Source organism: Pelodiscus sinensis, chromosome 31, assembly GCF_052426305.1.
Source record: "Pelodiscus sinensis isolate ZL-2025 chromosome 31, ASM5242630v1, whole genome shotgun sequence".
Classification (NCBI taxonomy): domain Eukaryota; kingdom Metazoa; phylum Chordata; order Testudines; family Trionychidae; genus Pelodiscus; species Pelodiscus sinensis.
Window position 1 is genome coordinate 12,144,948 of NC_143082.1, and position 12,940 is coordinate 12,157,887.

The 12,940-nt window shown below is 57.3% G+C and overlaps 1 protein-coding gene across 2 annotated transcripts; it reads right to left on the bottom strand.

The window, feature by feature from the left end:
• Positions 1-1,692: 1,692 nt before the first annotated feature.
• Positions 1,693-12,940, bottom strand: DNAJC14 (DnaJ heat shock protein family (Hsp40) member C14). 2 transcript variants are annotated; one of them, XM_089774671.1, is made up of 8 exons: positions 12,790-12,940; positions 11,835-11,940; positions 8,944-10,695; positions 6,995-7,101; positions 5,904-6,023; positions 5,400-5,560; positions 5,016-5,118; positions 1,693-3,850 (listed from the first exon to the last, which is right to left on the bottom strand). In XM_089774671.1, the coding sequence occupies exons 3-8, from the start codon at positions 10,405-10,407 to the stop codon at positions 3,631-3,633; spliced, it is 2,175 nt and encodes a 724-aa protein (XP_089630797.1). In that variant the 5' UTR covers positions 10,408-10,695; positions 11,835-11,940; positions 12,790-12,940; the 3' UTR covers positions 1,693-3,630. The 2 variants fall into 2 exon arrangements, with proteins under 2 accessions (XP_089630797.1, XP_075758056.2); XM_075901941.2 differs by lacking the exon at positions 11,835-11,940 and having other exon boundaries at positions 12,790-12,933.

Here is a 12,940-nt window from a genome sequence, read left to right on the forward strand (position 1 = left end):
CACTCAAGGGAACTGAACTCAGGTAAGAGGGGACAGGTGAGCCTGCAGCCCCGGACAAGCCCTGGCAGAGAGACTCCAAGCTAGGACATGGACACCCATCTGCAAGGAACCCACTTAAGTCCCTCGATGCGTGTCACAAAAGGCCCCCCACAGCCATGTAATGCTGCGATTCACTCCCTGCTCAGCTCTGGGAAGAGGACATGGGGGGGGAGGGGAGGTGCCAGCCAGGGAGTCCCCATCACACCCCTCCCAGCGGGAAAGGGACTCAAACACCCAAGCCCTAGAGGAAGGCTGAGCTGGGAGGCCTTGCTTTTTGAAAAAGCAATTAGTCTCCAAAGGAGGGGGATGAAGAAATAGCTGACCTCCCCGCACGGCAGCCTAGGCGATAGTTAACAAAGGCAGCACATAGCAGCACTATGCCCAAGCGGACAGAACACTTCACAGGCACTGGTCCAGCCCCAGCTCAGCTCCCACTGTCCCCTATTCCTGAGCCAATTCTGACCAAGGAGGATGAACCCTCGCATACTACCTGCTTTTCTTCCCCTAGCCGGAAATCCAGCATTAGCAGGGGCCACACCTCCTGTTTGTTATGTCCCTCTTATACACACCTGCACCAGGGAGGGGTCTGTACACATTCTGGGAGTGAAGAGAACACTTGTGTCATCCTCCCGGGGTTTATTTTGCAGGGGGATGGGTACATTTTCCATATACACTCACCAGTTTAATCCTAAAGCAGAACTTTCTGCCCACACCCACCCCATTGTTTGTGTAGGCCCTACCCTAAATCCAATTTGTTTTGGAAATTCAGCTGCAGAATGACAAACCATCTCACAAAACAAACAAGTCTTATTTCCTGGAATAACTTTAACACAGCTTTACCCTAGCTGGGGTCAAAGGAATTCAGCAGCTCTGAGCTGGCTGCGTGAGCGCAACTGGAAGAGCAAAACTAAGGAGGTTACAGCACGTGCCTACTGGAAAGCTTAGGCTTAATACATGGAAATGACTGACACGGCCCTGGGAGAAGAGGAGCACACTCCCCCCTCTACGCTCAGGTATATTTATCGCACGTGGGAGTCAACAGAGCTATGTACAAAGAGGAACCTGCTGTAAAAAAAAAAACCCCAAGAATAATCCTTCAGGAAGAGTATCAGAGGGGTAGTCATGTTAGTCTAAATCTACAGAAATGACAAGTCTTGTTGCACCTTATAGACTAACAGATGTATTGGAGCATAAGCTTTCGTGGGCAAAGACCCACTTCGTCAGATGCATGTAGTGGAAATTCCAGAGGCAGGTATAAATATACAGACATAAGAAAAGAGTACCAATCAAGAGTAAGGCTAGAGCTAACGAGGTCAATTCAGTCAGGGAGGATGAGGCCCACTTCTAGCAGCTGATGTGGTGGTGTGAACACCGAGAGAGGAGAAACTGCTTTGGTAGGTGGCTAGCCATTTACAGTCTTTCTTGAATCCTAAATTGATGGTGTCCAATTTGCAGATGAACTGTAGCTCAGCAGTTTCTCTTGGACGTCTGTTCTTGAAGTTTTTTTGTTGCAGGATGGCTGCCTTTAAATCTGCTACTGTGAATCCAGGGAGATTGAAGTGTTATACAAAATCCTGTCGAACACTTCAATCTCCCTGGACACACAGTAGCAGATTTAAAGGCAGCCATCCTGCAACAAAAAAAACTTCAAGAACAGACTTCCAAGAGAAACTGCTGAGCTACAGTTCATCTGCAAATTGGACACCATCAATTTAGGATTAAAGAAAGACTGTAAATGGCTAGCCACCTACCAAAGCAGTTTCTCCTCTCTTGGTGTTCACACCACCACATCAGCTGCTAGAAGTGGGCCTCATCCTCCCTGACTGAATTCACCTCGTTACCTCTAGCCTTACTCTTGATTGGTACTCTTTTCTTATGTCTGGATATTTATACCTGCCTCTGGAATTTCCACTACATGCATCTGACGAAGTGGGTCTTTGCCCACGAAAGCCTATGTTCCCGTACATGTCAGTCTATAAGGTGCCCCAGGACTTTTTGTCTCCTTCAGGAAGAGGCTAGATGGTTACAGATCCATCTGATTAATTGCTGGGAGCACAAGAGCTTGCATGGCCCAGCAGAACCAGACCAGGTTCAGACTCAGCCTTGCTTCTTTGGAAAGTCTGATCCCAGGTATGTGAGCAGCTGGTGCCGGCCAGCAGCCCCTGGAACGGTAAATGAGCGGCGCAGCTCAGGAGACTCGATAGCAGCACCTCACAACGGCTCTCCCAGAAAACCCACTGAGGAACCCTTCTGCCTATTCTCAGGACTACGGTGGGGCCCCTCTGCCAGGAAAGCATTTCACAGCTCAGGCAAGGGGGCCATGTCAGGACAGCGGCGCTTGCTTTTCTCCCTGTTCCCCCATCAGGGCGCAAGGAGAAAGTGCTTAAATTCTGTGCGGACCTCTCATTCCTGGCTGGTGCAGGGAGGGAGCCGAGGTGCAATCCAAGTACTTTCCCTTCGCTCCCTGACAGGCAGGGGAGTAGGAAGAAAAGCAAGCCCTGGCCTAGTATGTGAGGCTGCTGCACCCTCCCCTCCTCACACACACCCAAAATGGTGCCCTTGAGCTCAGGCTGGAAAGCAGGGTCAGGAGTCCCAGGGGGGGGGGGGGGATGCAATAAGCATCAAACTGGGGGGCATTATGTGCTACATGCCCAGAGGGAAGGGAACCAGTTACACCTCAAGCAGCACCTGCCCAGGCCTCCTTTCCTCGGTGATGCAACAGGCTTCCCCTCTCGCTCTGCTGAGAGCACAGCCAGCAGGAGGTGGAATGGAGAACACCCTGCAAGTGCTAGACAAAGGACCCAGCATCCTGGCCCAAGCCAGGCTGCTCCCCAGGAGAGTTCTCCAGTCAGCTGTGAAGCGAACAAGCTGCCCTTCAGCACCAGGGTTTAACACTTGGCTCGGGTCTTCTAGGGTGACAATCTGCGGGGAAAGGGGGGAGGGGGAGGGAGAAGGTGCATCAACAATCCGATCTGGTGCAGAAGCTTTAGGCCAAATCATGACGCAGCTGTAAGGGATCCTGCTCAGCTGCTGTGTTCGACTAGTTACGGGCTGCCGGACGCAGACTTCAATGGGCGGGCGGATGAAAAGGAGCCGTGAATGAGAAAGGGAAGCCGGTGGATGGAAGGGTCATGGCTGCCTCCCAATGGATCCCAACTGTGGCCTTGCTGGAAATAGAACATCCCCTGATTTTTCAAGTAACCCTGAAGAGATTCCATGGCTCTGTCCAGCGTGTGCCCGCCCCCCCCAACCAGAGACCCTCCTTCCACCCACACAGGGCTGATGTCTCCAGGATCCCTGCAGGGCACCCCCGCTGGAGTTCTTTGGTATCACTGGGTCTGAGTCTTCACACTAGAAGTTAACGGCTTCAACCAGAAACTCCCCAAATGCCTGGTTGACTTTTAAACAGCTAAAGAAAAAACACAGATTCTTTTTCTTGTAAAGAGCCCTTGTAGTGCCTGACTTAGAGCCTGGGACACGCCAGCTGCCTGCTGAAACATACACAGGATGGATCTTCATTCCCTGTTAGCGCTTGTGGTCTCCTGCCAGGCCGAGCCCAAAGCGACTCTCCCGCGCTGGACACGCCCATCCTCAGCGCTGGAAGGGGCGGCGCACTTTCTTCCGCCGTTTCGGCTTCGAGTCCCCTTTTGAGGCTGTACTCTCTGTCTTGGGGGCTGAAGCTGCTGACTGCGGGGAGCAGGGTGGGCTGAAGAAACCCCCATTGGGCATCTGCCCTGGGGTCCCCTGAAATATGCGGTTGAAGAAGTCCTGCAGGTCTGCAGCTGAGGCAGGGCTGCCTTGAGAGGTGGTTCTGGGGGAGAACAAGGGCTTATAGACACAGCACGTACACATGTAACTGGTGGGTGTCAGTCAGAATAATGGGGTCTAGTGGTTAAAGCGGGCAGTCAGGACTACTGGGTTCGATAGCCAGCTGAGAGAGGGTTGCATGAGCTAGTGGTTAGAGCACACGGCTGGCAGTCAGAACTCCTGGGTCCTGTCCCCACCTCAGGGAGACAGTAGGGGATTAAGTGGGTTTGCAGGGTTCTATTCTCAGCTGTGTTACAGGTTCTCGGGTCACTCGAGTCCTGGTTTCCTCACCAAGGAAAACCCTCACACTGCGAAGCTTGCTAAGGGGCCAGATCCTGCCCGGGGCACAGAGACCTGACTTCAGCAATGGGTCTCTGGGATCAGTAGGCGTCTGTGATCCTAGGCAGCTGGACACACGGGACAAATTGACAGAATGCCCGGTAACGGCCAGTCCCAGGTGCTGGGCATGAGCTGCCTCGCTGGCCAGCGACATTTTAAAGCACATCTGCAAGGACGTGGGGGTGGGAAGGGATGTTCCCCCAACAGCCCCAGGACGGGGGATTTGTGTTTGCACAGAGTAACCCGTCCTCGGTCCACATGGTTTAAAGCAGCTTAACGCACTCCCACAGCAGTGCAGTACTCTGCCACAAGGGGCACTGCTTCAGGGCCCAGCAGTAGCAAGGTAAGAAAAGAGAGAGCTTAGATGGGGTCACCTCATGTCAGTAAAAAGACTCCCAGCCCATGCTGACTGATTGCCCCTTCCTGCAGCCCTCTGATGGGGGCAGGGGAAGGGGGATCCCAGAGGGAACTCTAGGGGAGCTGTGGCTAACCATGAAGTGCTCAAGATCTAATATTTGACACATCCCCAACTGCTCAGACCAAGGCAGGAGCATAAAAATAGCCACACTGGGTCAGACCAGAGGTCCATCTACCCCAGTGTCCTGTCCTCAGGCAGCGGCCAACGCCAGGTGCTCCAGAGGGAATGAACAGAACAGGGAATCACCAAGTGATCCCTCCCCTGTCGCCCATTCCCAGCTTCTGGCACACAGAGCCTAGGAACACCATCCCTGTCCATCCTGGATGATGGCCATTCCTGGAGGGTAGGGCCAGCAACTTCTCTAGCTCTTTTTTTGAAGGACAAAGGAACCAGAAGGACATCCAGTACCAACCTCTGTCGCCTGCCCGCGCCAGAGCTCCTTGACCCAAACGATATGTGACACCGGACGCGATGGGTGTCGGGAGGGATTCTAACCCCCTGGCAGCCAGCCCACTCTGCAGAGACAGACAGGACACAACACTGTCAGCTGGTGGAACAAGGCCACATTAGCCCAGCGCAGGAAGCAGCCCCAGCCATCACGCCTCCCGGCCGCAAGTCGTGCAGGAGCAGCGATGCCAGGCGGCTATTGCACCCACAGGCTGGTGCCTCTTCAGTGGGGCCAGGATCCCAAAGGGAGGAGTGCTGGCCCCTGACCCACTGGGAGCAGGTCAGGGTCACTGTCTGGTCTCTGGGCACTATGTCAGCCAGCAGGTCTTGGCCCCAGAGAACCCCCTACCTGTGATGTCATAAACTTTCCCATCCATCAGGGCGAAGTAGGTGATTTTCAGCCCCAGCATGCTCGACTCGGCCCAGAGGTCCCCGTCCTCGGCAGGGTGCAGCTTGCCGCACTCCCCGCAGTAGCGAGCGTTGAGGGGCTCTCGGTCCATCTCAAACCTCCTAGAGCGGCAGAGAGATTTTCAAATGCTGGCAGAGCGGGTGCTTTGCCGTCTCCCATCCCAGAGAGATGCATGCTCCCTCCTACAGTGCCCCGAGCTCCCAGGACGCTCTGGGGGACACAGCGCCAGAGAACACTTGTATTAAGGTAGTCCTGGCCCAGCTCTTGGGACACCACCCCAGGCGCCGCAGGATGGGCTGCCTGGTCCATTCCAGCACTCACAGAGGGCCAGGCCTGCGCCTGAGCTCCAGGCTCCGTGGAGGGGTAGTGCTCAGTGTCCCAGAGGAGCAGGGCACCAGAGCCAGAAGCAAGGGGTTAAAGCGGCTGCTGCACGTCAGCACCTACTTGTGCTTCCCCTGGCATTTGTTGCACATCATGGTGTTCATGGCCTCCTTCAGGTCGTCCCGCAGCTTGGCAAAGAGCTCGTTCATGGATTTGGTCAGCTCGCTCTCGGCCATCCGCTTGCTGCAATCACAATGGCCCGGGGGTGAGGCTCACAGCACAGGACAGCTGCACCCAGCCATCAGCCCACACCCTTCCCTGCTGGGCTGGCGTCACGTGAGGGTCCTGCTGCAGCCCGTTCTAACTTCCCCAGGCGTCGCTGGCTGAGACAGGGATCAGAACCACAGCACGAGGGAGGCCACTGCGCTGGGTGGACAGGCCTGAAGAGCCTCAGCTGGGCTCCTACTGCCCAGTTCCAATGCTGTGCCACTCGCCAACGTGCTTCCAGCACGGTCCCCACCACCACGGCTCCCATCACCTCTGGCAACTCCTCAGTAATTCAGGCATTTGTGCAGCTTCTAGCACAACGGCACCTGCACCCACCAGGGCAGCCGGGCCAGACTAACATCGATCACAGGTGAGAGGGCAGCAGCCTGAGGGATTTCACTGGGACACCTGAAATTCCCACGTGCCACGAGGGACGTAAGTGACTTTAAATGCCACTTCTTGGACAGCCTCCGACCCCCTAAAAAGCGCCTTTTAATGGGCGTTTATGGTTCTGTTAAAGCCCTTGTGCTCTGCCTTTGCTCTAATGACCTACAGCCCCACAGAAGCCCTCGGTGCATCACTCAGGAATGCCTGGCTGCATCCTCACCCGCGCTCGGGCCCAGAAGCAACGTCTCGCAGCAGCAAGTGCTGGAAGAATCAGTCCCGCTTGCTGAACCTAGCCAAAGATGCCACCCTTCCTTCCTGAGTCAGCAGAGGAAGTAGCAGTGCTAGGCCAGGCCTGACACCAGTGCACAGGGCCGCTCAGATCAGCGAGTCACAGGGTGACTGACTAGCACAGCCCAAGAGCCCAGCCCACGTCCCTCCCCATCGCCCGCCTCTCAAGTACGTTGAGATGGCCACATGCTCTAATCCGCCGCCAGCAAAGGCGGGTGCTCCCCCCCCCGAACAGTCCTGCCTTAGGAGGCAGGAAGGGGCCCCCGACTCACATCTCATACTCCTTCCTCTTCTCTGGGTTGCTCACAATGTCCCAGGCAGCCCGCAGCACCTTAAAGGCTTCCTCTGCCCGGGGATGAGCATTCTTGTCAGGATGAACCTGCAGAGGAAGACACAGGAACCGGAGAACAAGAGGCTCTTCAGCACAGACCGCATCTAGGGCTGGGGTCTGGCCAGGAAGGTGCTCCTGTCCAGGACAGCAGAGTCAGATGGGCCCAGGGGGAGAAGGGCTGTGTGGCTATATGTCCTCAGACAAGGCCAATTGGTCCACGCTAGTCTGGCTAGGGTCAGGCTGCTGAACTAGCCAGTGTCACCCGTTGGAAGTCCCAACACCTGATGGCAGTTCCTTGCCTTCCTTCTCAGCCAGCACACAGACGGACCAAGGCAAGAGGGCTCCCCATAGAGTCCAGCACACAAAAGGGGGTGTCCAGCCAAGGAGCTGGGGCAGAAAGGACAACTAGCACCAAGGGGAACCTCAAAGACATCGAGTGCTTCCAGTGTGGCCCCCACCATGGCGCTCATATAGTGACTGCGACTCACAAAGCTGCTCCAAAGCACCAGGGCTGGGCTGTCCTTATGATTTTAGTGTCCTACGCAGCCCCAGCATCTACAACTCCCACAGCTGTTCCACAGGCTGCAGGGGGGCAGGGCAGGGAGGCACCAAGCAGGAAGTGGCACAGGCAGAGCTGTGGGCCCGGAGGTGGAGCCAGGGGCTGCTGTGCAACTGGCTGGAGACTGGCAGAAGGGGAAACATGGGTGAGTGGCAGTTGGGCACAGCATGCAGGGTATTGGGGTAGGGGGCTGCCAGAGCTGGCACTGCCCACCTTTCCTGCTTGATGTCTGGTCCTGGCAGTGGCCCTAGGCATACGCAACATATGCAGCTGCATAGGGTACCACTAACGTTTGGGGCTACCCCAAGGATGGCCCCGGATGGGAGAGCGCTCCACAGCTTGCTGCTCCAACCTGCCAAAGAGCAGCGCCAGGGTGCAACCATCAGGCTCCACCCCACTCACGCTATCCATCCCCAACAGGTCCCCACCTCTCCCTAAAGCAGGTGTGGTGTCCCCCCTCGCCCAAGCTGGGACAGTCAGCACAACTGACAGGGATGTTAACCGGTAAGCATGAGGTTTACTGGTTAACCAGCCCTTTCCAGTTAACTCTAGTAGTGGCCAACCGCACCGGGCCCGGGCAGCCCCGGCAGCAGCAGGGCCGGGCAGCCGACCCCATGGCCACCATGGGACCTAAATTAAAATGGTTCCCTGGTTAAGCACTATCGTTAATCAGTTAACCGTTTTAACAAGCCTAAGAGCTCTGAGCAGTTCCTCTTAAAGGATCCAGTGGAGGAGACAGATGCCTCCAGAGGCTGGAAAGGTTCGCGAGGGCTGGCCTGGGACTCTTCCGAAGAGCCCAGGGAAACAGGAAGAACATGCAGAGTTTTTACCTTATAAAGGATGCCAAAGGCCCAGGACATCCCATTCAGACACCAGGCAGCTCCAGGGACTAGAATCAGCCAGCTGGTTAGTCCTGCAGCCTGGGCCAGGCTCAGTACAAGCTTAACGCAGGAGCTACTGCCAGTGCCTTTGGCACCAGCTATTAAAGACAATTCCCACGCCTCCAGACAGGCCTTGCCGTGAATCTGCCAAAGCAAGGAACTCGGGGAAGGCTCTGAAAAAGACACCTTATGTGACCTTTGGACAGGTGACCCCACCTACGCCTGTCTCAGTTTACCCCTCTGTGATATGGGAGCAGCAGCTGGTGGGCGGGGGGGGGGGGGGGGGAAAATTGAGCCTCAGTGGGAGGTGGCTAGAGCACAGTGGCTCACACTCTGCCCCTTAAAGGGCAATGCAGCTTGAACACAGTTTCTGCCTCATGCTCCCCAGGTGCTTGGGTGTCATGGGGGCAGGTGCGGCATCCACCTCCCACCACATCAGGGCACACTCACCAGCACGGCCAGCTGACGATAGGCCTTCTTCAGCTCTGTGTCCGACGCAGTCACCTCCAGCCCCAGTACTTGAAAGGGGTTCAGCTCCTCCTCGGGCACATCGGCCAGGGCCAGCAGCCGTGCCACCTCCTGGCTGGGCTCGCAGCGCCTCCCTGCACTAGGATCAGGGCCAGCAGCAGCCTCTCCCAGCCCATCGGTCCTTAGCCCTTTGGGTGCCCCAAGCAGCCCTCTCCACCACTGCAGCCAGCGTGACATGTACTTGAAAGTCCTGGTTTCTCTGAAGACAGCCCATGCTCTGCGGGGGAAGGGCAAGTCCAGGAGCAAGGGGAGCCAGGCCATGCAGCGGGTTCTGCCCAGCTTTCCTGCCCCAGCAAAGAACAGGGACTTGGAGACTTTGCAGCACAGCCAGAGGCTACCCAGGAGCAGCATGAACACCAAGAAGAGCTGGGCCCCCAGCATTCTGAGCAGCTGGCCCAACCAACTCCCCCAGGAATACAGCCACCGGGCTGCCTTCCTGGAGTCACTCTTGGCTCGTTGGCACCACATCCTCACGCTGCCAAGGGCTGAGCCCAGGTCCCAAGCATTGAGCTGACAGCAGGAGTAGAGGAGTCTCCCGCCAGCTTCCATGTACTCGCGGCACTCATGGGTGACGACCAGCACCAGCTTGAGAAGCTTCTTGAAACGGGAGATGCAGACCCGAGTCATCTCCTCCAGCTGCTTGGGCACGTCAGCCTTAAGGTGGCGCCGCCTGTCCATGTGGCTCCTCTTCCTGGCCTGCTTATGCTTCCCGCCAGCTGGCACAGATCTGCCCTCCCGCCTGGCGTTCTCCTTCCCCTCCCCCTTGTCCTTTGTACCAGAGCGGTACCTCTGGCGTCTCCCATTCTTCCTGCCGCCAAGTGCCCTGCCAGACTCGTAAGGATCGTCACTGGCCTTGGACACTTCGCAATCTTCCTCATCTTCCTCCTGGGCCTGATGCAGCGATGCTGAATCAGGACTAAAGGTTTCATCCTCCACTCCAGGGGACTCTGAAGTCCAGTGCTGGCAGGTGAAACTACATGAGCTGTTCCCCTTTTCCAAGTAAGTCCTGGAGAGATCCAAACTCTCCCTGCGACAGCTACAGGAACATTCATAACTAGAAGGACAGTAGTCGGGGGCACTGAACTCAGCAAAGTGCAAGCTGTCCTCTTCGGGCAGTACTGTCGGAACTTGGGCACAGCTTCCATTCCAACTAACATCCTCCTCTGCAGTGCAGGTGGGCCGGTGCCCATCGCCTTCTGGACAGCCCTGAGGTGAACGACCAGCCTCCTCCCCCTTCCTGACCCTTTGGTCTGATGGTTCAGCTAGCAATCGCTCCCATGCACAAGGAGTCTCGCCAGCAGCAAAAGCTGCCCCATGAGCCTCCATCGGTTGCAAGCCTTCGGAGGCTCTGGGGAGTTGTTTTGCCCAGCTCTGATTCGCAGACATACACTCTGGGCCTTCAGAACCACAGCATTCTTGGAAGAACTGGTAGCTGTTAGACACAGTGTTTCCCAGATCCCCAAAACTTGAGAACAAGGTATGTTATTCACACAAGGGCTGGCACCTGGCATGCTCCTGTCTTCAGAAATCTCACCACTCCAGCTACAGGAACCATCCAGTTTGGGTTCACACATTCCTCCTCCTCTTGACATCTGTTTTCCCGCTGTCTTGCCCCCAAAGCCGTACTGGACCAGCAAGAGTTAAGTTACAGACATCATTTTTTTAGCCTTTATCCTGGAAGTTAAAATAAAATTAAATTAAAAAAAGTCACCGAGGCATCAGAACCAGGCCCAAGGCCAAGAATTCATAGCTTGAGGGATCAAAAGGCTGCTGACTGTGAACTGAAAGTGGCCTCCAAGGCTTGTTCTCAAATCCACAGTCCACGTGGCTGTACCTATCCTCTCTGACACCCTAGCTGTAGTGATAGCAGAATGGCCAGGTAGCCCTTGCAAGGGGAGACAGAGCCCAAAGAATCAACCACCTCACAGCTGCTTGTGGAGGAGCTCCTAAGATCGGTCGATGGCCATAGTCCGGATCCCAGATATTTAGCTCTCAAAGTTTTACTACCAGTGAATTCCCCTCTCTCACCCCACAGCGGTCATGGGACGTTGACTCTAGTGCTAGCCATGGGTATGCAGAACTTCCTCTGCCTTTCGAGGGTATGCCACTTCCCATGGCTTTCATCAGCACGTGAAGAGAAATCCACCACTTAAATCACCAGGTTTTCTGCCCAGGCCCAAGAATCAGAAGTGCCCCTCTGATGCTGTTCCTTAGAGCCAGCAGGGGTCAGTACAAAAGCACAGCAGTACATGTGCCTATAGGAAGAACAGATAATAAAGTGCAATCATTTGACTCTAGATTACAAACAATCCACATGAAATGGGAGACTAAACTCATGCTCTCCTCACCCCACCCTCAGGCGCTTTTATGACAAGCTTTAGCTTTCTGGCTCAGTGGCCCTGGAATCCTCACCGAAGTCTTGACTATTGAATCACGTCCCTCTCACGTCTGGTGTTCCGTAACCACAACCTGAATCCAATCGTGTGGTGGCAGCTTTGTCCCAGCCTCCTATTTCTAGAGAGCCTCTTACCACAGCATCTGGGCTCTCCTTGAGCTTAGCTATCTCTCATCCAGACAGAGCCTGTTTCCCGTTTTTCCAAGCTTGCATTCAAAAATCACGAGTCAGGCCCCAACCAGTTGTGAGGCTGGCTTCAAAAATCATGAGGTTTTTAAGATCAAAGACCCGTGTCCTTTCTACTTGCTGCTGGCTTACAGATGATAGCAGGGAGGTCAGAGTACTCGCCTAGGGCTTCAGTTCCAACCCCTGCACGTCCCCTGCCCACCCCATACAATGGGATCCCAGGACTACCCACCTCACTGGGCTACAGAGATCAGTTCCCACAGGGATGGGGCCAGACAGGTGGCTTGGACAGAGGCAGCCAGGTCATGTTCTTCTCCACCACAAGACCTCGGCGCTTTCTGCAGAAAAGCCACAGACTGCCGAGTGTTGGCAGGCAGTGCGGGGGGGGGGAGGGCAATCCTCCGTCTACCTGAAAGCCCAGCCCCCACCCCTTGGGCTGCTGATGGGAGGGGGGAGAAGCTGTAAAACCTGCAGGGACGGGGCGGAGATGGGGACCGACGCGGCACAAGGCCTCCAGGACCCCTCCCTGCTCCCCCCCCGTCTCCTGCACAGCCCCAGGTTTGGTACAGAGAGACCCCATCGACCGGGCCCCACCGCCAACGGGCGCCCGCGGGGGGGCAGCTCCGTGGACAGCGCCACAAAAAGGGGACGCACGCGGGGGCGGGCAACTCCACGGGGGCAGGGGGCTACCCCGGGGCTGTGCAGGGGGGGGGGCGGGGGCTGTGCGGGGGGGGGCAGGGCTGTGCGGGGGGGGGCTGCCCCCAGGGCTGTGCGGGGGGGGGGGCTGCCCCCAGGGCTGTGCGGGGGGGGGCTGCCCCCAGGGCTGTGCGGGGGGGGGGCGGGCCGGGGGGGGCGGGCCCAGGCTCCCCCCCAGGGCTGTGCGGGGGGGATGCCCCCAGGGCTGTGCGGGGGGGGCGGGCCCAGGCTCCCCCCCAGGGCTGTGCGGGGGGGGCGGGCCCAGGCCCCCCCCAGGGCCGGGGGGGCGGGCCCAGGCTCCCCCACCCCAGGGCTGTGCGGGGGGGGCGGGCCCAGGCTCCCCCACCCCAGGGCTGTGCGGGGGGGGCGGGCCCACCCCCCCCCCCAGGGCTGTGGGGGGGGGGCGGGCCCAGGCTCCCCCCCCCCAGGGCTGTGCGGGGGGGGGCGGGCCCAGGCTTCCCCCCCAGGGCTGTGCGGGGGGGGGAACTCACCTGCTCCCGGTGCCCGGGGGGGGTGTCTCCTCCACCTCTTGCCCCCCCGGGTTCCCGTCTCTCGCCACTTCCGCCTTCCGCCCGCCTGTGCCCGCGCGGCAGCTTCCGCTTCCGGGAAGAAGGCGGGGCTGACGAGCGTCCCGCCCTTCCC

What these genes read in the sequence shown, in the direction of transcription:
- DNAJC14 (XM_089774671.1), bottom strand. Translation starts at nt 10,407, where the DNA reads ATGTCTGCGAATCAGAGCTGGGCAAAACAACTCCCCAGAGCCTCCGAA. An exon ending in ATCGTCAGCTGGCCGTGCTG is followed by an intron (nt 7,102 to 8,943) that starts GTGAGTGTGCCC and finishes CTTCCTCTGCAG; the next exon opens with GTTCATCCTGACAAGAATGC. An exon ending in AAGAGGAAGGAGTATGAGAT is followed by an intron (nt 6,024 to 6,994) that starts GTGAGTCGGGGG and finishes TTGTGATTGCAG; the next exon opens with CAAGCGGATGGCCGAGAGCG.